The sequence below is a fragment of the Heterocephalus glaber genome, unplaced genomic scaffold (assembly GCF_053883595.1).
Source record: "Heterocephalus glaber isolate CG9 unplaced genomic scaffold, H.glaber_assembly_v1.0 deba00000809, whole genome shotgun sequence".
In the NCBI taxonomy this organism is placed as follows: Eukaryota; Metazoa; Chordata; class Mammalia; order Rodentia; family Bathyergidae; genus Heterocephalus; species Heterocephalus glaber.
Window position 1 is genome coordinate 7,699,313 of NW_028258163.1, and position 23,188 is coordinate 7,722,500.

Sequence of the window (23,188 nt, forward strand, 5' to 3'; positions counted from 1 at the left end):
ATCCCCGGCCCTAGCTCAGCTTAATTTTTAAGATAGTGAAGGAAAACTTACCAAATGTAAATTGCAGTTTTCAACCAAAAATGTTACTTAAGTTTATTCATTTCCTTATGTGTCCACATTGGACACTGACCCTGGAACTCTTCTGATACCTGGGAATGTTTTCCCATGTCTGACCTTCAAACGAGGATTTCCCCACAGCTAAGCCTTCCCTCATAAGGGAAACCTTAATCAATCTTGAGTTCTTATTTTGCTTTCTTTGTTTTCTTTCTAGCTGCTCTTCCTCCTTCTTTCCAACCAGCACCTGCAATGTGTTTCCTAATTTTAGGGCTATCCAAATATGATCTGCTTGGTAGGATCACTCAAATTTCATTTTATAAATAAAGATACTGAGAGGTGACTGGTATAGCAGTCTGAACAGTTTGATATAAGTGTGGAGTTATTGCTAAGTAGTGCTGAAACCTGAGCTGTGGGAACAGCCCTAAAAGGGGATTCATTCTTTGGGTGAACCAAATTCTTTCCTACTTTGATTCAACCAGAGAATGACAAAGACAGTTGAAGCAACTTTGAACTCTGTAAGTACAGCAAGAGAGTAAGATTCTTGGTGGTAGTTTTCTTTGAAAATGATGTGAAGAACAATGGCTTGAAGTTATTTCAAACCACATAAAATAGCATAGTCTCCAGAAAATTGAGTCTGGGTGCGTTTGACGACTTCTAACTCAAGCTGAATAGTCGTTTATACTTCATGTTCTTTGGGGGCTGATAATTTCTCATTTTGTTTTCCATGCTTTTTCTTTTGGTCCTCTCATTGATGTAATCCATGTGTCTACATGGACATTCTCTAGTCAATCCAGTGTATTTCACAAACATCACAGGAAATTTTTTTATTTTGGTTGATATCTGTCACTGGGGTAAGCATCTCATTAAAAATGTATCTAGGGTGATTGGTCAGGTTTATTCTACAGGGCACACATCCTAAAGAGCTTTATATGCCATTTTTTATTAACAAATAGAGAATTTACTAGATTTCTTTGACTCTTCAGGGTTGAAAATGAACAATAGAGGGGATTTCTTTTTGACTTTTCTGAATCCATTGAGATGTACTTTTACCAATAGCAGACAAGATCTATTACTTTCCAGCCTGAGGGATAGTTAATTCTGAACTTACAACTATGTATGTCAGATTGGTCAGTTTCATTCTAGATAAAGGATGTAGAAGAACACATTTCCCATGACTGCTGTAATAGTTTCCATTTTTTAAAAGTAAGGGCTTGGCCAACACATCATTTTTAAATTATCTTGCCACAGAAGAAACAGTATAGAGAGCATATTCCATATATGCCAAGTTAAGATTATATTTCTGCTTTCTGTACTGGAGAAAAAGGAGAAATCAGAGATTGTCTCATGCCAAAGTAACATGGAAGTCTATTTTCCTACACTGGTGAGTTTAGAATCATTATCCCACATGTATTCAAATTAAAAGTTTTTTAGTCAGCAAAATAAGTTCTGCATCATTCCTACTCTCACCTTTGCAAAATTTCTGAGAATTTAAATAAATAAGTTTAAATAAATCAAAAAAATAAATTAAATAAATAAGTAAATTGAAATAAATAATAAATTACTGAAGAGAGGTATGGCTTGCTGTGTGTTTTTTGAAACTTTAATCTCCAATCTCCTTTTTCTTATTCTAGCATCAATACCATGTTCTAACCACTAAATATTTTCACTTCCTTTAGCACTTGAGTCCAAGGAACATAGAATAGGCATATTATTCTTATATGCCTAGTTATTTAGATAAGTAAATTATGAGCTGTGAATAAAGCCCCACCCATTGTATTTATGTTAATCTGTACCAGAATGAAGATAGAAATACCCCAGAATACAAAAACCTATCAAAATAGCTCAAAATTTGAGTCATCTCACTTTTTAGTTCATTCCATTGTCTTTCCAGAGGTGGTTAATTGTAGATAAATACTAAGTGCAAGGTAATAGCACAAATATATTTTGAAGCTTAACTTTGAATGGTTTAAGTGACAGTAGAAATGAATGCTGTGATTGGATCACTGGGCGCACAACCTAGCCACTGACCAGAATTCTTTTGACAGTACTGGGTGTTTTTCTACTTACCCTTTCCAAGATTTTTTAAAGTCATTAAAACTTTTAAAATTTCCAAATATGCCAACTATTTGGCAAATACTGAATCTTTAAAATAGATTTATGAGGTAGGTATCACGTCTGACTTACAGATGAGAAATGCTAGATCAGAGAAGTTACAAACCTAAGAAACTGTACAACCAGAATTCAGATATCATCACTTAAATTCAATGCAGTGCTTTTCCTACTAAGTACATAAAGCTGGAGAACTTGCTGTCTAATTGTGCATTTGCTGAAGTAGTTTCCTCTGTCTGATAGTAGTTTCCTCTGTCTTCTGTCCTTCCTATTTCCACCTATTGGAATTTTCAAAGGAGTCACCCAAGGGCCCCCTTCTCCCCGTTTTACTCATGTTTTCCCCATTCTTTTGGATTCGCATAGCCACTCTTCTGACCCTGAGACTCTGCCATCTTGTAGCCTGGCCATCTCTTCAGGGCTAAACTCCAACCTTTCTGAAAACAAGACTGACTTTTCTTTGTCTGAGCACTGAAAACATTGAAAATGTGTTTGTACAATGATCTAAATACCTTTTCCTTGTAATTCCCAGGTGATTCCCTGATGCCTTTACAATACCAATTAGCCTTCACATTTTCTCTTCAGGTCAATTCTCTGAAGTAGGTCATATAATTTATTTTAATTTTATAGTTGAAGAGATTAAGGCACCAAAAGCTTAAAAAATTGTCCAGAACCATGCAATAAATGTCATAGCCAAGGTCTAAACCCAGTTCTCTGAAACTTTACTCTTTCCATTACACTGTGCTACCTCTCTTATTGCATGCAGCTTACTGTATTGATGGACAGGTGTATGTGTTGTTTTTCCAATTGAATTTGGCAGTCCTTGGGAGATTAAATTAATCTCAAACTTAGTGAATTTTTTCATTTTGCAAATGTGGCCTTTTGTACAAGTTCTTCTTTTGTGTGCTTCCCAATAAGGACCTTTGGCAGTCCCAAGTAGGCAGGAGACACTGAATATAGATTTGTCCAAAGGGATCGAGCATTGTGCCTTCTAGAATTTCTACAAACAATTTAAGACTGTTAATGAGGGAGAGGAAATGAGCCAGGAGAGCCAGGAGATCACTTGAAGAGAGTGTGTGCCATGTAGACAAGGGTATGGGACTCGTGAGAGGTGGATGGTAAGGAGGTAGGCAGGAAGAGTCTACCATTCTGATGTCTCCCTTCGTGTAAAGAACTCCTACTTGTGTCTGTGGCATAGACGTCTCACCATTGTCTTAACTTGTTTTAAGTGTTCTCTGCTTCCTTCTTTCATTGACCTGAAACTCTTTTAGGTTATGTTTAGTATGATGATGAGTCGGTGCCCGTAGGTGACATTTTACCCAGGTGTTTCCCAAGCATATGACTAGAGATAAAGATCTGTTGAGGATTTCCTTTGTGGGATAATTAAGAAGCTTGAAATTTTAGGACAGAGATGTACTCTGAATTTAAAGATCCTGATGGACAGGCTGAATAAACAAAGATGATTCAAATTTCAAAAGCATAATTCTCTTAAATCCCCAAAGAAATGATGAATGAGAAAATTAGCTTGAACCTGTTGAATCAAGTGCAGAGTAAGGTTGTATTTTATGGGGTTTTTTTCCTCCACCAGTAGGACCACATTCCCATGCTCATTTCTTTTGATTTTACAGATTCTGAAATGATTAACACTATAAAATGATACATGCGTTTTATGTGTTTTTTCTATATTCTTCCTTATAAATAACTGGCTTATAAATGTAGATAAGTAAAAAGTTCTGGTCTAGAATTTTTCTAGATATGAAATAATTACCAATTTTTCCAGAAATGAAAATTGCCATTTTATGTCTTTGGTCTAAAAAGTGGCTCCTTTTCCTGCCTGACTGGGAAACATACAAAGGAAACTAACATAGTTCGTGACCAGATTGCTGCCTGATTCCCAGGAGGTTTTTTAGCTGCAAGAAGACATGAAGTGCACCTTTTAATACTTCTAATTTCTTAGCCTTCAATCTTACTAATTGTGGTAATTTTGGCCTATTATTGAATTTTACTAAACCTGTTTCTTCAACAAGAAAATGAGAACGCTATTATCCATTTTGTAGGGTTTTTATGAGAATTAAATAAGACAGTGCATGTATACACCCAGTATAGGGCCTAGCTCAACAAATCAATGACAACTATATGAGTAAAGGTAAATTAGGAATTTGAATAAATTATAAAGCCCTGGTAGAAAAGCAAATTTTGCATATAATCAAGCTATGGGCATTAATTGACACCTGAAATTTTTCACCCGAAATATAAATTGGCCACAGGTCTCCAAAGTTCTCACTAAGCGCTTTGCTTTTTCTCCAAGTCAGCGTGATGAACTGTTTAGAGAAGTGATAACCCAATAAAGTTGTGGTGACCATCCATGCCAAGAGTTTTTATGGAACCTACTTCACATGTTTTCTTTTGCTGCCTCCATGAGCATGCACATATTTAGCAAATTTCCCAGGATTTCTGGTTCACTTATGATCGTAAGTACAGCACATCCTAACATTTAATTCAGAGAGCTCATTTTAGTCAAGAGATTAAATCCCCTTCAAAAATTCATGGACTGTTTGTTTCACTTAAATGATTCGGTGATTCACAGTTACTGATCAAGCTTCTAATACCACCATTCATAAACAGCAATGGGCCAACCCCCTGCTGGTATAATGATCAGCAGCAGGAGGCGTGGGTGGGGCTCTGAACAGCTGATGTTCTCCTCACTTCTAGAGGGGGGCCCTGGAGATGACATCGCATAGGTGGGCAGGGCCATACAACTGTGACACCTCCCTGGGGTCCCTTTGGTGCCAGGGATTTACAGAGCCTCAGCTGTCAGAGAGCAATAAATTTTCCTTCAAAATATAAAACATAAATCAGTGTTTCCCAAACACTGAAAGGCAAGAAGAAACTAAATCCCCATAATAATGAAAAGAATCCTGTTAATTAAATCAGCAAGGTACAGAGCTTCCCTCCAAGCGCACGGCCCTGCTGAACAGTAGAATACCTTGGAGACTGAAGCTGAAATCCAAGCTTTTTTGAGCTTGCAAGCCAGCATCCTGAGGGAACATTTAGAAGAAAAAAATCTTAGGAACAGGACAAGTAAACACAACTTTTTTTTTTTCAGAAGTTGTACTTGGACTGTGTTTATCTGGGAAGGGAAGTTACAAAACAAATTGTAAACCAGGCACAGTATATTCGTGCCAGCCTCTTATCAGATTTGCACCCCTCACGGGTAAGCTGGGGAAATTGCTGTGAACTGAAACTCCAGAGCAAATACATGGGATACTTAGAGGAAAGGAGAGAAATGTCATTTCTTCTGATTGTTAGTTTATAGCTTGTTTCTTTCAACCTTACCCTGTTTCATATTATTTGCCCCTCAAACACCCTGACCCAGATAGCTTATAACAATAATGAAGTCTTTATTTCGCACGTCTTTCTTTTTGTTCTGCAAAGCCACTGCTATAGATTTGTGGGGTTTTTAATGCTTGGTTAATTGGCTGGCCTACTAAGAGAAAGCGTTTTGCTGTGGTTGAGGAAAGCTAGAAAAATAGAAGTTAAGGTTTCTTACAAATCTGTCACATTTGGGAATGGAGGGCCATATAAGCTTACTACCCTCAAGCCACAGGCAGCAACTTCTTTGCCCATCAGCAGGAGCCCTCATGGGATGAAAGCCATGCCCTCAGCCCCACTTCAGCCTTGAGTTTCATTCTCCAAGCTTCTCAGGACCAAGTCGCTTCAGCCCAGAAACCACTAGCCTTTAAATGGGTTTTTCCTGCCAGAAGTAGTAGACTGGAGTCCATTCACAGAATCTGAGACTTCCCTTCTGATCTTGTCCACATTGGAAAATACAAAAACTACCCAATTGGCTTAGGCCTCACCATTTGCTAAGGTCCGAATAATGATTAATGGCATACTAGTTATTTCGTGAGTTGGTTGGTTGGTTGGTTGGTTGGTTTGGTGGTTCCGGGAACTGAATTCTAGGGCCTTCACATTGAGCTGCATCCCAAGCTGCTCTCTTTTTTTAAAAATAATTATTTATGTATGTATTTATTTATGTATTTGTTTATTTATTTATTATTGACAAGGTCTTGCTAAGCTGCTTAGTTGCTCAGGCTGGGCGATAACTTCTGATCCTTTTTCTCATCCTCCCAGAGTCCTAGGATTACAGGTGTGTGCTACCACACCCAACTTTCATGAATATCTTTGAAAACTTATGCCCATCACAGGTCATATGTGCAGTATGTCAAAATTTATTCAGATTTGCATTTGCCTACAGCAAAGATACATTTTGAATATCTCTGGCAGGAGAGTTTTCTGGCCATCATCTGCATTCTCCTTGCATTCCCTTTCACTGCCTTCCTCCACTCAGTTCACAGCCACACATGAGCACACTCAGAAAGGTCATTGTTAGTATTGAAGGTGCTGTAACTTTATACTGATAACTAGCATTGGCTCCGAAACTCTCCGCTGCCACGCCTCAGATTCTACCCCACCACCAGTCACTTTGGCAGGAAGAAAAGTAATCAACAAAATATAGCTCATGCTTAGCTCTCAGTGGTTAAGAGCAACTTTGAGTGGCAGCAGGTGGCTGTATTCCAATATCTCGTCCATTCGTTTCTTTGGGAAAGGCAAAACAAGATGGCAGGTCCCAATTCGGACTTGACTGCTTTCTTCTGATGATTTCATCTGGGTTATAGATTATAGTTTGATTTCTTTTTCCTTTGGTATATTATTTCCGTCTCACCTTTCTCAGTAGTATCTCTATGCTTGGAAATAGTGGGAAAATCTCCTTAGGGTTTCTTTTTCTGTGTAGCAAGTCAAAGTTTGAAGGCATGCTTATGAAAAATGAGTGTGTATGTGTGTGAATCCAGGAGTGTACAGATAAGCATACTTTAAGAAACCCATTTTGAGGTCTTTAAAATTGTGTTTTACTTCCTTTTTAATACTCTTTTCTTGTAAGAAAGTTACTTTTCTTAAGGGCATAGTTACTTTAACATTTTGTTACTTTGAAATAGCTAGTAGGTGACATAAAAGTTGTATTTCACTAGCATTGCTGATGAATATCTTTAGTCACAAATACGTTAATGTCTATTAGTTGACGGAATAACTGTATAAGTAGAAAATGTCACCTATTTCCTAAAAGCTGAGACCTTTGCTTACATGATGGAGAATGTGAAACTTGGTAATCTCATTGCATACAGTTCCAAATATATGTCTGGTCATAAGTTCATTTTTAATTTTTTAAAAAAATAAGCCTCTCAGCCACATCTGTGGGTTAACTTGAAAAGTCACTTGGCTGTCATTTATTGACCACCTACTCCATACAGGTAACTGAGCCAGGTGCTAGGAATCAAGTAATTTAGAGTTTTATGGTAGCAGCAAGCTGTTCATCTCAGATAGGCCCAAATTTAATATTAGAAGTAGCATTACAGCTTTGCCTCAGTGTTTAAATCTACACTTTATGTTATTTCGTATATCGGTATATAGTATAAACACCTCATAGCTTTTCCTTCTCATGTATAAGAGTTTTTGAGTGATTGGTCAAGGGCAGGTGTTGATGTTGGAAATACCACTATTAAAAACAGGCAATCTCAAAAAAATTAAATTAAATTAAATTACAAGGGCAGTCTCTCCACATGCCACCATTTTCCATTTGTTTTGACCGTTTGGCCCCTTATTTAATAGGCATGGGGGTGGGGAGCAAAACTTCGGGTTAGAAATTTTCAAAGACAAACTTACAAGAGGAGGAAATAAAGTTCGCATTCCTGTATCTATTTAAATATGACAGGGTAAAAGCAAAGCAGGTGTGCAGAGCTAGCCTAGCCCCTCACCAAGGTGGCAGTCTCTAATTCTCTGCCCTCTGGTTGCAAGGCCCTTGAGACTTCTCCAGGAACCCACTTCAGTTGACTTTGCACGGCTTGCCCATCCCTTCTGCTGTTCAAAAGAAAGGAAGAGGTCCCTGCTCCTTCTTGTCTCCTTCCTATATCGCATGGTTTGCTTTGTTTGTTTGATTTTAAAACTGCCATTATGTGAAAGTGTTGCAAGTATAAATAATTGAGAAGATAACTCTGTAGGGAAACCACTTTTGCTGCCTGTGTGCAAAGGCAGCTCATTATGGCTCAGAGCTGCAGCATTCCGTAAGAGCAATTATGCAGCATCAGTGTGTCATGGATATTAACCGAGGGGAGTAGATAAGAGACGGGACAATAATTTTGTAACTTATTTAATTAAATTTATTTGGTTTTTCAAATAGTTCGTCTCATGTGTAATTTGCCTAACCACTCCATGGTTGCTGTAGTCTTTGCAGGACTGTTGTTCACCATTTGTCTTTTGGCATTCCTCCTCGATTTTGTATGGCCCTAAAATGTATTTGTGTTGGGCTTTAATTTCCACCCAAGGAGAGGTTACCCATGAAAATGGAACCATAATTTGTTCATGAGGTTTTGTCCCCCTGCCCTTTCCAGGGCTTATATAGCCAGTTAATCTATGTTAATACAGCGAAGTGAATAAAAGGTTAAATAAGTGGGTCAGGCTTAGAACGAGTTCAGTACTGCTCACTTCTACTTAAACGGAAGGAAAAGCCCATAATGGCGCTTGCCTGACTTTCACCCCCATCATTTTAAGAATTGCTTTGCCAATCCTTCACAGCAAATAGTAATTTTAAGTGGACCAAAACAGAGCTCGGGGTATTTGCACTCCATGGTAATGATAGAGTAGCCGTGCTCCCTGGAGTCAATAAGCCCGACAATTGAGTCATTTTTGCCTCCTGTGAGTGAATCACTGCTGTTTGCCTGAATGACAGGATTGCTTATAGAACCGGAGCCCTTCTCCAGGCTGACCTCGTCCCAGGACAGAGAGGTTCAGAGGGCGGGCAGGTGGTGTTTAACACAGTTAGAAGTAAAAGCTGATTTCGTACTTGTAGGCTCTGTAAACAAGAAAGTGGAATTGATTGAGCGGTGGAGCAGGCTGAGGAGCATTTGATGTACATTCTGCAGAGCAGCGCTTCCGCATTTCCTGCCTCTTTCCCCTTCTCATTTCTCTTTCCTCTTCTCATTTCTCTTTCCTCTTTACATTCCTGCCCCTTGCTCCGCACCTCCTCGTGTTCTCCCCACGAGTGCCCAGCACGCGTAGGAGACATACTAGTCAGATGGCCTGGGCCCAAACACAAATCTGTTGAAAGAAAGAGTCAGATGGCATTGGAAAAAAATATTACCTGTATCTTATAAGACTTCAGATTATTCCTCAGTGTCTAATTTTTGAAGCAAAAATTGAAGCATAACAAAATACCTAACCATCGTGTTCTTAAAAAAAAAAAATCAGAGAATAGAAAAACACAATAAAATAGGAAAGGGCTAGAGAAACATTGTAGCCTAAAATCACCTCCTGACGATCAAATTATCTTTCACATTGAAAAATTCTAAAGAACCTTTCCAGCCAGCATGTTTTGGGGGTCAAGGCTCTGTGGAAGTAACCATGCTTTATAAAAATCAGCGTGGGGATGGGACTGTGAACAGGTTAAATATAAAACGAGAGCCCTAGAAGTGGTCCTGTGTGTGAGTCGGACTGAGGGAAACAGAAAGATGGAAACCATATTTTAAAGTAGATTAATGATTTTAAAATTGGTTTTTGCTAAAAATTAGAATTACACGTTTTTAAATCTGTGCAGCCCTAGTGCCCCTCAAAATCTTAACTTGCTAGAATTGAGTTGAACCATCAACCTCTCTTATTGATTCATATTCATCAGCCTATTAAAGGCTGTGACAATCTACAGCAAAGAAAGCGACCTCACTTTGTTGCCTTACCATTTGTTACACATGCTTCTTTGACCTGGGACTTGTATTTGGAGAAAGACCTACTCATTCTAGAGTTCCTCGGAGCATATTTGGAGGGTGGAGATCCTTAGAAGTGTAGGAAGAAAAAAATATTTCAAGAAGGTTCTCTATTCTCTCCTTTATCCATCTCTCAAATCTTTCTCCTTCACTTCCGATTCTCTATTCCGCTCCCCAACACACAGACCGCAAACCCCCCATAAACCTCCTTGGCCTCATTCCCCGTTACTCTCAGTCTGTCCTCTCCATGTGAAACAGTTGTGCTCCTCATACCCTAATCTAGTTACGTCTCCGACTGAGCACATTGGTCCTCAGCTCAGAGAAGCCAGGGACCCAGTTTTCTTGAGGTCAAGTCCTTTCTCTCCTGCACACCTACAGGGAGATTTACCTGCCTCTCTGATGCCCAGATGGGCACACACCTTCAGCTGTCCTCTAGTCTTCAGCTGTTTTTGAGTGTAAAGATAATTTGACCTGATCCAGGAAGCCAGAGTTATTTCCCATTTTAGCTCTACCCCATACTAGGGAATCAGGGATTCAATGACGCCACTTGCAAAATGGACACAAGAGACTCCCCAGCAGCTCTTCTATTCTCAATCTCAAATTATTTCCAAGGTAAAAGAACCCTGCTTTCATTCACCCATTTGGTTATCCATGCATCAAACATTTTATTGAGGATGTTTTATGTGACTGACACAATGTCATTAACAAAGAATTAAAATGTACTCTGTAAAATTAACTAGGGGCACGATCAGACAAGTAAACCGTGATCTTGGTGTTGACTATATGCTGTAATAGGCAAGTTAGCTGGGTGCTGTTGCTGGAGGAAATGCTTCTTAATTAGACCGTGGACCAGGGAAATTATCTCAAGGATCAGAAAAGGAGAGTGTGTTGACCAAATGGCCATGAGAGAAAGGCCATTTCAAGCAGAAAGAAGAGTGTGGCCCTGGTTGGTTAGCATGTTACCTTTCAACCTATTGCCTTTGTTTTATTTGTGTATTACCTGACCCTAAAACATCTGTGGCAGTTGAACCAGTTACTGTACTAAATTAAATATTGGTGATGTCATTTATCTATACTTTAAAAATAGAGATAATTCAAATGGCATCACTTCTATTTCTAAAAGTTAAATTAAACACGTTGTGAAATACTGATAGATGTGAAATTTGAATACGCTCTAAAAATTCAAATTGCAGTACAATGTCTTTGCATCTTAGTATAAGCTAGAGATTATAGCTTTGTGTGCAATGTCAGAATGAAAGGTTGATGTCTTCATTTCTCTGCAAATTGGGGCGGTATGGGGGAACCACTAGCTAACCCTTTAAAGCTAAAATATTTAAGGACTGAAGCAGATGTGGCATAACTGCTGGTTTACTAGGTCTCTTGTGGTTTATAAAGATATATTTTATGTCTTTTATGATTACGGGATGATGCTAAAAATTTTGTGGGTAGTAATACCGTCACATTGGAAAAATTGCACATATCTCTGGAGAAGATACAGAATTTTACCTGGTTGACAAATCCAAAAGATGTTTACTTTATTATTAAGAAAAGGCAATCAGGAAATTTTATTTAGAATTTGGCTTTTGATATTTGAACATCAGAAATGAGAGGACCTTCAGTCATGTGTTTTTGAAAAGAATATTTTGCTTCCTGATACAATGTACTTTATAATAATTTTTAAAGATTGTTGTTAGATATATAGCTGTAACAACTATAGTTTATTTCAAGTGAATTCTAAATTTTTAAAAATAATTGGTTTCGACCTCCCTTCATTGACACCTCTGCTAGATGCCAATATAAACTGGTTAAATAGCTTCTGGTTTAAATAGTATGTAACATACATGTATATTTATGAAATTTTATTTGTGGGATCTTTTTCTTAATATTACTTATCTTTCTCAGTTCTAATCTCCTTTTTTTATATTTTGGGTTGAAGCCACTCTAAAGCTTAACACCTAGGAGATTTCTCACTTATGGTTCCCTTTAAAAGTGCTAAAATCTCAGCCTCTCAACAAGAGACCAAGCTACAATTTAAAGGAAGCAGTGGTATGGATAAAGGCCCCTAAGAATGTTGCCACCTTCTGAATGTCTCCTCTGTGACATCCTTTCTTTTAAACCAGCAGGAGAAATGAAAGCAGGATGAGAGCCTGGTCAATCCAAATACTTTTGGCAGCCCAATCTGGTCTTCCGAGGCATCCCTGCTGTTTAGAAAAAGGAGCCCCCGTGGACCAGTGTGAGGGCCTCAGGGACTTTCTCATGCACAGCATCCCCCTCCAAGTGACTCGGATGGCTAGTGCTGGGCTGTTTGGGCCTCAGTTGTTGAAGAACAGAGGCTGGAGAACCATTTGTTTCAACACCATTTTGAGTGAAGTGCTATATTTTTCACCTTAAAAGCCCACTTAAAAAAATATATATGGCTTGAAAGAAGGACACAATTCGGAAGGCATCACACTTAATAGGGCCTCTTTTAAATGTAGCACTTTCTGCTATCAGTTCTCTTCTAAATTAGTTGTCACACTCTGGAGAAAATTTTACCTTGATTGTCATGTGCTACTGCTTAAAAATACAGTCTCATAGACAGACACAGTAAGTCCTGACTTACAAACATTCGAGTCGCAAACTTTCACAGGTATACTGTGTAAGACTCACTGTCACCTGGGAACGAATTTCGACTTATGAACAATTCTCCCAAAACAAAACTTGTTCGTAAACTGGGGCTTACTGTAGATGGACAAAACAGATATTCCTATATCCAATTTTTAAAACTCTAGTAAATTCCATTGCTACAATTATTGTCTCTAGGGATAGAGTTATGTCACAACATATAGTGTGACATGTGTGTAATTATCGTCAGCTTCTACCTCTCATCCCACTAATTATATGGAATTTTTAAAAAGGCAAACTGGACCTAAGAGCCATTGTTACAAAAGTCTTTATTGCTGCCTGACTTGGCTAGCCCTGATTAGATGAAGGACTTGGTAAAAATCTAGAGGATAGATGAAGAAGAAGTAGTTTTTTGGAGGTAGCCAAGAGATTTCTTATACTTGTTTCTGTAACTCTGAAATGTTCATATATTTTAGAAATATGAAGAGAATGTTTATGAAGAGAATGCTTTGAAGCCCTGCCACAACTTTCTTCCCTTTCACTCTTTTTTTTTTTTTTTTGTCCTTCGTCTTGAGTGAGCTTCTCAGCCCAAAAGGTCCACTGTCATCTCAAAGATAACATTTGGAAAACTGAATTTGCAGCACCCCCAAACAATAAATAGGACTTTTAGAAATCAATTTCCAATTTTTACCAACTGTATAACATAGCATACCAAACAAAGACTTTCAGATTTCTCCTCTTAGAGTCTTTGATGTTCGTATCTCTCCCTGGCCCTCTTCACGCAGTTCAAGAGTCAAAGGTCCCATGTTTTCATTTCTACTCTCAATCAGAGCTAATCTATTTCCCCCTTTGCCTGAATTAGACGAGAGCTTTCTAGGTTCTCCTCTGCTCAGTTCACCCTCCGCGTGGATGCAGAATCGTGCTACCACGCAGAGCCTCCCCCAGCTTGCCTGTGACTTCGCACCATGTGGTACAAGCCAGAGCGAGCGAGCGAGCACCCCGAGGGTTCAGTCCCTTTGCCTTCCCTTGCACGGTCTGCCCTGGTCTGAGCTAGTGCCCTCAGGCAAGACTGTTTTCTTCTCTTCCAATTTTTTATGCTCTTCTAGTCTGGTTCAGCTTTCCTACTCAAAGAATTTGGAGACTAACCTCTATCTTTTAATTTCGACAATTGACCACACCACACTAACTTACTGAGTGTGGACTTGGTGGTTTATAGTTTGTGTTCTTAAACTAGGATTTTCAGTTTGTTTCTGTAGGTGTAAAGAGTAAAAAATCTCGGGCCGCGGACTTAGCTCAGTGGTTTCGCCGCCTGCTGCGCAAGCGCAAGGACCCGAGTTTGATCCCCTGGTACCAAAAAAAAAAAAGAGTAAAAAAATCTCTAAAGGTATGGCCTACATTTATACCTATACATATTTATTTATATGTATGTGTGTGTGTGTATATATATATATATATATATATATATATATATTTATAGTTTTTCTGGAAGTGCTGGGAATCAAACCCAGGGCCTTGAACATGCTAGGCAAGTGCTCTACCATTGAACAATGGAATCTCTGTCTCTCTCTCCCCCACTTCCCCATATGTGTATGAATGCACAGAAAATCTGGGTAGGTATTAATAAATTCATCTCTGGCAAAGTTTAATGCACACATACATGTGCACACAAACACACGTGCACAGGCCCATACCCCTGCATCCATGTAGCTGATGACTTCTCATAGTCACATGACTGAGGAAGTCATAATTCTCAAGGCTGCACTGTTGCATGTCTCACTTGGTTGATGGGACATCTTCGGCTTGGCAGGTTTATACATTGACAAAAGGATGACACATTTTAAACCAGTTTAATTCTAAGTAAGGCAATGTGCATGACTTATGTACAATTTGTTGATTTTTTTTTCCTTATAGGGAATGCATATGTCAGTATAAATCCATGGTAATGAAATCACCATTATCGAGTCTTTGGTATTGCATTTGCTAAAGCTTTTCTGAATGTTTAACTCAGCTTTCAATGATTGATATGATAGACAGTGGATAAATATTTTTGATGGATCTGTGCTCTCAGAGGAAAAAAAGCTAATCCTTTTTTCTCTTTGACTGAAAGAGTGTAATGCTGTTTCTTGGAGGGGAAACAGTTCAAATGTGGTCATCATAGGCTGGTACCGCCAGAAATAGAGGCTCACTTAGGGTAAATTTTGCTGTCAGGAAAAATGGAGCATTCTTTCTGAACTCAGGAACGTGTGGTTCATGCGAGCTTGCTTGTAGATGGTTGCTACAATAAGGCTTCTTTCATACAGGTGTGTTTATGCCCCAGGCTTGCTGGCCACAGTCCATTCCATTTACAGAAGCTGAATTAAACAATAACTACCGCATTGCAAAAAATAGTGGGGGAGGGGGAAGGGGAGGGGAAAGGTGAGCGTCAAAGGAGATGCCTGAGAGCTTTGTTAGGGCCAAGAAAAGCCCTGTTGCAGTTGTCAGAGCTTGTTGATGTTGCTGGGAATGGCACTTTTTTTTCTCCTGGATTTTGTGGTTCTGCCTTAGGAAAGAAAGTAAAATAGAACGGAAGAACAAAGTCCTACTCTATAAATCAGCAGCTGCTACTTGCCAGATCAAAGGAATGACATTTTTGCTCCTGGACTACTTGTCCACTTGAGGGCTTGACAGGCAGCTAACAGCTGGCCTGCTAGACTGCATGGGAGAATCCGCCGACATCTTCTTCCAAGCAGATGACAAGCTAATCAGAGACATATCCACAGCACAGGGCATGTGAGTGCACCTTGATCTCTTCAAACATATCCAATACATAATTGCTAAACAGCTTGGTGCATTTTTGGCAAGTTAATGCTTAGATGGTTTCCATTGAGAAGGAGGATCGAGAATTAATACTTCAATCAAAGATGATCATGAAAGCTATAAAGATACTAGATTTGCTAGGATCTTCTCCTCTTAGAGTGAATTAGTAAATGACTAGGAACAATGGGAATAGGCTAAGAATGTGTGTAACTGATTATCAGGTGACTGACTGATTCTCAAAGCCCAGTCAGGCCATAGTGTTGAGGTAGATAAATAGGTAACTGGAAATTGTAATTGTGAAAATGATTACTCCCGCTTTTTATGCTGATTGAGTTGCATCAAGTTGTCCATCTATCTTCCATGTTTGCAAAAAGTTGTTTTCAGAAGCACTATAAGGTATGTAAGTATTCAGAGCTGGAATTTTAATGTCAGTAGTAAAACTTTCAAAGTAATTCAGTTTCTAGTTGATTTCCATGTGCAATAAATCATGCACAGGATGAGGTAATATACTACAACTTATGTCTATTGACTAAGTATTTTATCTTTAAGAGGATAGATCCTAGATATGAATAGCTAAGGAAGTTTTAAGTGTTTTCTCCTCTCTGGCTTTTAAGTAGCTTTGAAAGATCACTTTTATAGTGCATGATAAATAGCCACATATGAATAATCTGATAGCATTCTGTAAGAGTAACTGTGCTTCCAAATCATAACCTGCTGGAATGTTTTGTTACACGCCACTGGGTGTGATTATACTTATGGAATAGTGTTTATTGCTGCTCAGCATTATAAAGGATATAAAAGATAATTTCCTATCTGAGGGGAAATTTCTCAAATACTTTTTTGTTTTTTGGGGTTTTTTGGGGTACCGGGGATCAAATTCAGGTCCTTGCGCTTGCGCAGCAGGCGGCGAAACCACTGAGCTAAATCCCCAGCCCTCAAATACTTTTTTGTTTGTTTGTTTGTTTATGGTGCTAGGATTGAACCCAAGGCCATGTATATGCTAGGCAAGTACTTTACCACTGAGATTTTTAAAAAAACAAAAAACTTCTGCAACTGGCTATATAAATCCTAGTCAAATGAGATGCCAGATTTTCAAAGTCACCTTTAAAATTCTTTTAACTACAAAAACAACCACTTATTATTAAAAACTCAAACTACAGAATTATATGAGGAAAAGAAGAAAGGCCTACCACCCTCCGATTCTCCATTCCTGAGAGCCTCTGTTAACAATTTCCACAAAAACATTTTATTGCCCCAACTTTTCCTTTAGGAGGCACAGATGGAATAAAGTGAATTAAATTATAAATTGTTACCCAGGGCAAGTGGATAAAAGACTGTTTAGATCTGAGATCCCTAAAAAGAATAGTGTGCTCCTGGTTGTTTTGCTGTTTTCTTCTTCTCCTTCTTCTTCTAAGATTCACAGTTAAAACTTGATCCTTGCAAGTTTTCATTCTTAGGCAGAGTGCTAAAATTTGGTTTGTGACTTAGAGCAAGGCTTCCCAAACTTCAATGTGTGTAGATCACCCCAGAGATCTTTTTCAAATGCAGATTTAGATTCAGAAGTGCCAAGTGGGGACTGTTGTATTTCCCTGTCTCTAACAAGCTTGAGGTGAAGTTGATGCTTCTGGGTCACAAATGTACTTAGAGTAGCAAAGATCTTGAGACCCATTTAGGCATATGCACAAAGCTGCAAGATGGTTATGATTCCGGATTCGCATCATTTTTTCTCACTGTAAATGTATTAGTATTTCCTTCATGTGTTTTTGGAGGTGTGGGCAAACCTAATATTCTATCAAATTACAAACGAAGCTATAGCTCAGAGAAGTTCATTATCATCTGTGAGTGTCCCTAACTAGTGTATGAATCTCGTTCACCTACCTCAGTTTGCTCACAGTTGTCTGTGTGAAGGGACCCCTTGTCTGGTCACCAGTGAAAACCTTATGTTTCTGTATGACTTGGTCGTTCATGTGTCCAAGTACACATCCAACAGCCCTAACCCTGCCTGACTCACCAGTTTAACCATTTTAATATATCTTACTGAGAACACCTTACTCTTAGTCATAACCACTGCACAGAAAAGGCTTGGGTTTCTTGTTTGTTTCACTTTAAGAAAAAAGAGAGCAGCTAGATAACGGGTGTGTTTGGTTGTTGGAAACACCCACCAGGAGCAGTCTTTGTCAGGAAGCGTGGTGGCTGACAAACTGTGGCTAGGCAAAGTGGAAAAGCAGATTTAAAAAAATATATATGTATTTTTTGCAGCAGGTCCCTCATCACTGAGCTACCTGCAACACCTTTTCCAAATTGATCTGATCCCTCTTCAACAGCTCAGCCCTTCCTTGACCAAGCCAATCCACGCAAAGGATTCAATTCCGGCCTCTTGATGCCTCCTCAGAGTGTTGAGGGCTGGCGGGTTTCCAGGTGACTCCAGGGAGGCCTGTGCCTCCTAACAAAAGGAATGCCACCCAGAGGAGTTGGTTATCAGGTGTGGCATGAAGTCAGTGAACCAGAAAGAAGGGATTTTTCAGCCACTTAAAAGGGGAGGGGGCCAGGACCCAACCATCAGGAATAACACCCAAGTCTGCTATCAGTCTGAACCGTGCTTGGGAGTGAAGTCTTTAAAAGAAAGCTCATTCTGGTCAGATTTCAGTTGCAGAGAAGTATGCAAAGCTGAAAAGTTTGGCTTTTCTGGGGGCGGTGACGGGAAGTCTGCAGGAGGCATCTCTCCAGTAAGACAGTAAGGTGAGATTTCAATGGTATTTGCTATCTGGAGTTTATTCTTTTTAATGTATGTTTTTCATCTCTGATTTACTTAGGCCACGTGATTCTTGGAAAGTCATTGAATTTATTTCTCTAATTAAGTTATTTTTAAGCAGGCAGTCTTAGTAAATAATTTTTCAGGATCACGCATACTAATGCAGTTTCTATGTAGGTAAAATTACGAGAGGAGTTGATAGTCTTAGTGGGTGCTCTCCAGGGCTTTTGCATGAGCCTGGTGCTAACTTTGTGTTCAATACAAATCAATGGAACTAACTTACTTTAGGGCACTCCTTCCCCGAGGAGTCACTAATGGAATTATCTGTGGCCCTTTTTTTAAAAAAGTCACAATGAGGCTAATAAAATTTTTTTCTCTGAGTGAAATCTGAATGAGGCACCAGGTTTATGAGCGTACTTTAAGTGCAAGGGGCACAAAATTCAATGCTTTAAAGAACTGTTTAATATCTCCGAAGACTTTCACTTTTAGGGTTAAATTGTTTATACCAATAGAGAGGTATATTATATGTCTGCAACTTCAAAATCATTCTGGGATGACATTAAAACTTAGAAGATTTTTTAATATCAGATACCAATGAAAAACCTAACAGTCTTTGGATTGGAAATAACTTATGGGGGTTTTCATTAAAGTTGGGTGCAGCTTGCTGCATTTTGGTTAGTTGGATGTCTTCAGCAATTTTTCAAATGTTTTGGGTTTGGCAAAGTCCAAAATATTTTTTGCCAAGACCCTCTTTTCCCCTTATTTTTTAAATCCGTGTGAAATTCAAGGATAACTTAATCCATATGTGTCTGATTCATTTACACTTAACTCATCAAAATGTTATTTTCTGAGACCCACTTAATATCCAAGAAAACTTTTGAGCCTTTTTAAGCAAGTCTTTTGTCTTTGAACTAGCAAGTTGCGTTTTCCCAAGTGAATGGAGCTTGGACCTTGTAAGGTTGAAGACGAGTTGATTTTCAACTTAGAATCTTCAAGTTTTAAGCAGAATCAAAACTTGATATTCTGTTTACTACTTGAGCCCCGAAAAGGGTCATTTGAAAAATATGGATTAGTAAAAGTGGAAAAAATGTTACTTCAAGAATTTTGGGGAAAGTGTTCACTTCAGCAGCACATATCCTTAAATTAGAAGAATTTTGAGGAAAGAACATACATGGAAATTTCATCTTGGGAATATTAAAGAAAAGAAAAACATTCCTCATTTGATTTGTCTTAGTCCATATTTTTTTTAGTCTGTATTTTAAATGGCTCCATTCTGTGTAAATTGGTGTACAGTATTTTTTTGATTGTCTTGTGAGTCATCAGTGTGGAGAGGAAAAGAGTTGTAATTTCAGCTTTCAATATCAAAATGTTCCTACAGTCAACTCATTATTAATTTTAATAATAATAATATCTATAGTGTTGAGGAACTCTACCAAGATCAGGGTAGTTGACAATTGGCAGGAGTTAAGAGATTCCTGAAAAAAAAATTGGGGCCCATATGTTTTTTAAATTCTGTGTGATTTGAAAGAATGTGGTAAAAATTATGAATCTGGCAAGAAACAGCTCTATGGATCAGAAACATTGTCTGAGAACAAAAATGCAGAGAGGTTCAATAGGGCCCATGTGAAGAGAGCGAAATCTCTATGACCCCTTGTAAAAGGATCTCGTGAAAACGTTCAGCGGCTTCTATTCATCCTTGTTTTGGAGAAATAGGCAAAGAAAGGCCATTGCCATAACTGCTAGTGAACATCCAGTCCACGCCATGGTAACTAGTTGAAAATGTAATGCTGGAGTGGCATTTCCAAGTTCAGTGCTTCTATAAAGACCTGCTAGCACACAGACTGCTTTTTTAATGTTCTGCATTGTTGTGTAGCCCCCATTGAACAACCTTTTGAGCGGACCCCGTTTTTTACTAATGTAAACATTCTGACGAGTATCCAAAGAAATGACCTTTGAGTGAACCTCTAACCTTCCCAGTAATTATTTGTTTGAAGACAGTGTGGAGTTCTCCTGCTGAGAGCTAAGAACCATGGTGCCTTGCAGCTCTGTGAGTAAGGGAGTGTTTGGGGAAACTAGAGAGAGAGAGACATAAATAAGGGAACAACCTCCAGATGTAAATAATAAAAGAGTAAAGGGTGAAATTAAAAGGGGAAAAAATAGCAATTCGTTTAACCTAGCGAGTTAGTCTATAGGACACACACACACACACACACACACACACACACACACACACACACACACAGGATTGGTAGCACATGAAAAGAGGTCCAGCCTCTGTCTCATGTGTCCTCCACCAAAAACCTCAGGGCGAAAAGAATAGGCTGTCCTGAGCATCTCCGCCGGTTTTAACCTGATCCGGAAGAGAAGGAAGAGTTTCCGGGGGTGGAAATACCAGGTCAGGCCCCCTTGGTCACAGTCAGGTTGGGGGGGGGGCACAGAGTAGATAATAAAGTTCTTTTTCTGCTTTGAGGGCTGCTTCTGGAAGTCTTTGTGATCGGTCAGATCTTCCTCCGCACTACTGCAGGTGACAGGTGGGAATCAATATGCACTTTCAAGTCTCCTTTCCTTTTCACCTCTACTCCTAGTAGCCCGTCACTTTCTTCCCCAAAGCCAAGGGGGTGTAACATTTTTGACAACTGAGCTCTCCTTTCTAGAGTGATAAAGAAGTTCATTGTTTTGCAAACAGACATCATATGCAAAAGACTCCTTTGGTTTTCTCCTGGCTATTTTTCCTCAGCCTAATTGTATTCCCACCAGAGTCCTCACGGGAGCCCTGCGTAGGCGGACTGTCTTCCTCCGAGAGGACTTCAACTTCACAGGAGCACAGGGCTGCCAACATGCACTAGGATTCTTCTGGCTAATTTCAGAGAATGAGTTTTCAGTTCCTGCCTGTAGCTTCATGTGGACTCATTAATCATTAAGTCCCCCTGCGCTTAAGATTTGAAACTAGGAATATTGAAGAAATGTTAGCAATAGGTACAGTTTTAAGGAGCAGCTAGCTGTATGCTCCCTGCCACTGCCCCTCCCTAGCCAAATGCCAGGCCAGTGAATCCGGTGTGTAAGTTCAAATGTGTGGGGAATACACATCATTAAAAGCACAGGGACGAGGGTAACTAGCAAATGGTAGAAAATTGTTTTGTTTTTATTAAATTTGGAGAAATAAAGGAGATTTCTTATCATCTTACTCTGTTTGTACATGAATATTTGATGGGCATTATTAAACATTAAAGTAACATGAAGTAGGCACTTATTTTTGGATTTTCAACAAAATTAGATCCAGGCTTCTTAGACAAAATAACTGCTTCTCCTTTACATTCCTGCGATTCAGCCACCACCTGATTTGAAAATGTTGCTTGGGCTCTAATATCAACCATGTGTACCTGAGGCTCTGCCTTTCTGGTAGGTTGAAAGGTGGCTGGGTTTATGGTTGGCAGTTACCTTATCCGCTGCCCTGGGTGTCCCAGCTTAGGCTGGAAAGGCTGCCCCCAGCTGGCACTGACCTCTGAATGACCCCTAACTTTACAGGCTTAAACTGCAGGAGTCACTGAAGAGCAGAAATCTTTCTGGCCAGCACTTATTACTGCTGTGTTGGTGATAAAACTTCAGACAGCCTAATTGATGGCTTTGCTGACCTAACAATACCTTGTGAAAGCAGAGTGCCAGAGCCTGGTCTCCATTTAAGACCAGCTGCAAGGGGATCCTGAGTCTCCCTATGATGGGGAGTCCAGGGAAAGGCAAAAACCTTCCAGCCTGTGAACTTTAGCCAGATTCCTACTTGTTCCAGAAGCACAAATGCAGATTAGAAGATTTCTCATGGAGAACTTTTGTCCCTTCCTGAGTCTTCATAGCAAGTTGGCTTGGCCTTGGCCCAGCCAGGAGGGTAGGGGTGATCTAGTCAACACTTTCCGAACCCTGGAAGGGGAAATGGACTTGCAACAAGAAAGATAATTTCTGGAAGATGTTTGACTGTATGGTTTTCTCCACCGTCTTCACACACAGCTGTTCACAGAGCCCAAGGGTGGTGACAGGACTTCTCTGTTCTATTTTAGGTTCATCAACGCCAGGAGGAGAATAGTACAGCCCATGATTGACCAGTCCAATCGAGCAGGCAAGTTCTCCCTGGTGTCTCTGTGTCCCACAGGCACAGCGCTTCCCCCAGTTATTCTACAGGAGTCTCATCACCTGCTAAATGAGTGCTTCCACCAGGCATTCTGGGAGATTTTTTTTTTTTTAATGTCCCCAGAATTCTGCTCTAGGAAGCAACTTCACTAATTGGTGCTAATTGGAGATTTCCCACCCTGACTCTACTGAAACTGCTTTTTATTTTCTTTCTGAATTGGTAATTGGGCACAAGTATTAGTGCCACAAGCAGTTTGCTTGACTGTGAGCTCTGGAATTACCTTGCTTGTCTGCATCCCATCATTAGCACACCCTCATTTTCTTGTTCCCCCCAACTCCTTAGTGTGTGCTTTGCTTTCACTCCTATAGCATCCACAGTTAAACTCTTTGTATCCGTTCAATCCATTCTGCTTTGACTATTCATAATATTCTATTAAAAGTTGATGTGCCATATTGCCAGCATTATTTTTTATTAAAAGATTATTACTTTGTTTGAAATGCGTCACATGCGTCCCGTTAAAATACATGTGGGCTTTTCTCACAGTATCTCTAAAACAATTATTATACGGCACCATCAGAACCCTCCTGGTGCACTCCTAATCATTCTGCTTTGAAATAGTTATTTCCTTAGTTTGCTGAGGAGTTGTGGTCTCCTCAGTGAGGCTTAGAGGACAAAACCGTTTTCCTGTGATGATGACTGCATCACTCACAAGGGCATTAAACTTGACGGAGATCTGAACTTGGTCTCTGTCTAAAGAATTTATAAAAATTAGTCATCCTTTAGCAAAATTTTCCCACTAATGCTGAAAAAACATTCCATTACTGGAGGCAAGGTGGCCTGTTGGAGTAGAATCTAAACCAATCGAAATATTACATTTCCCATGTTTGCATTATCTTTGGTGTGGGTAAAAGGCAAATATTCAATTGGGTCTATTTAACCTTT

General features: G+C 39.3%; 1 protein-coding gene across 9 annotated transcripts in view; it reads left to right on the top strand.

The window, feature by feature from the left end:
• The window catches only part of Meis2 (Meis homeobox 2), a 202,547-nt gene that overhangs the window by 174,752 nt on the left and 4,607 nt on the right, over positions 1 to 23,188 (top strand). For 7 of the 9 annotated variants that reach the window (XM_004861518.3, XM_004861514.3, XM_004861519.3 and 4 more), the window contains one exon: positions 22,176 to 22,234. In XM_004861518.3, coding sequence (XP_004861575.1) covers positions 22,176 to 22,234 — 59 coding nt within the window. Of the gene's footprint in view, positions 1 to 22,175; positions 22,239 to 23,188 lie in introns of all 9 variants that reach the window. The other 2 variants (XM_087207449.1, XM_087207448.1) reach the window with 1 other exon arrangement.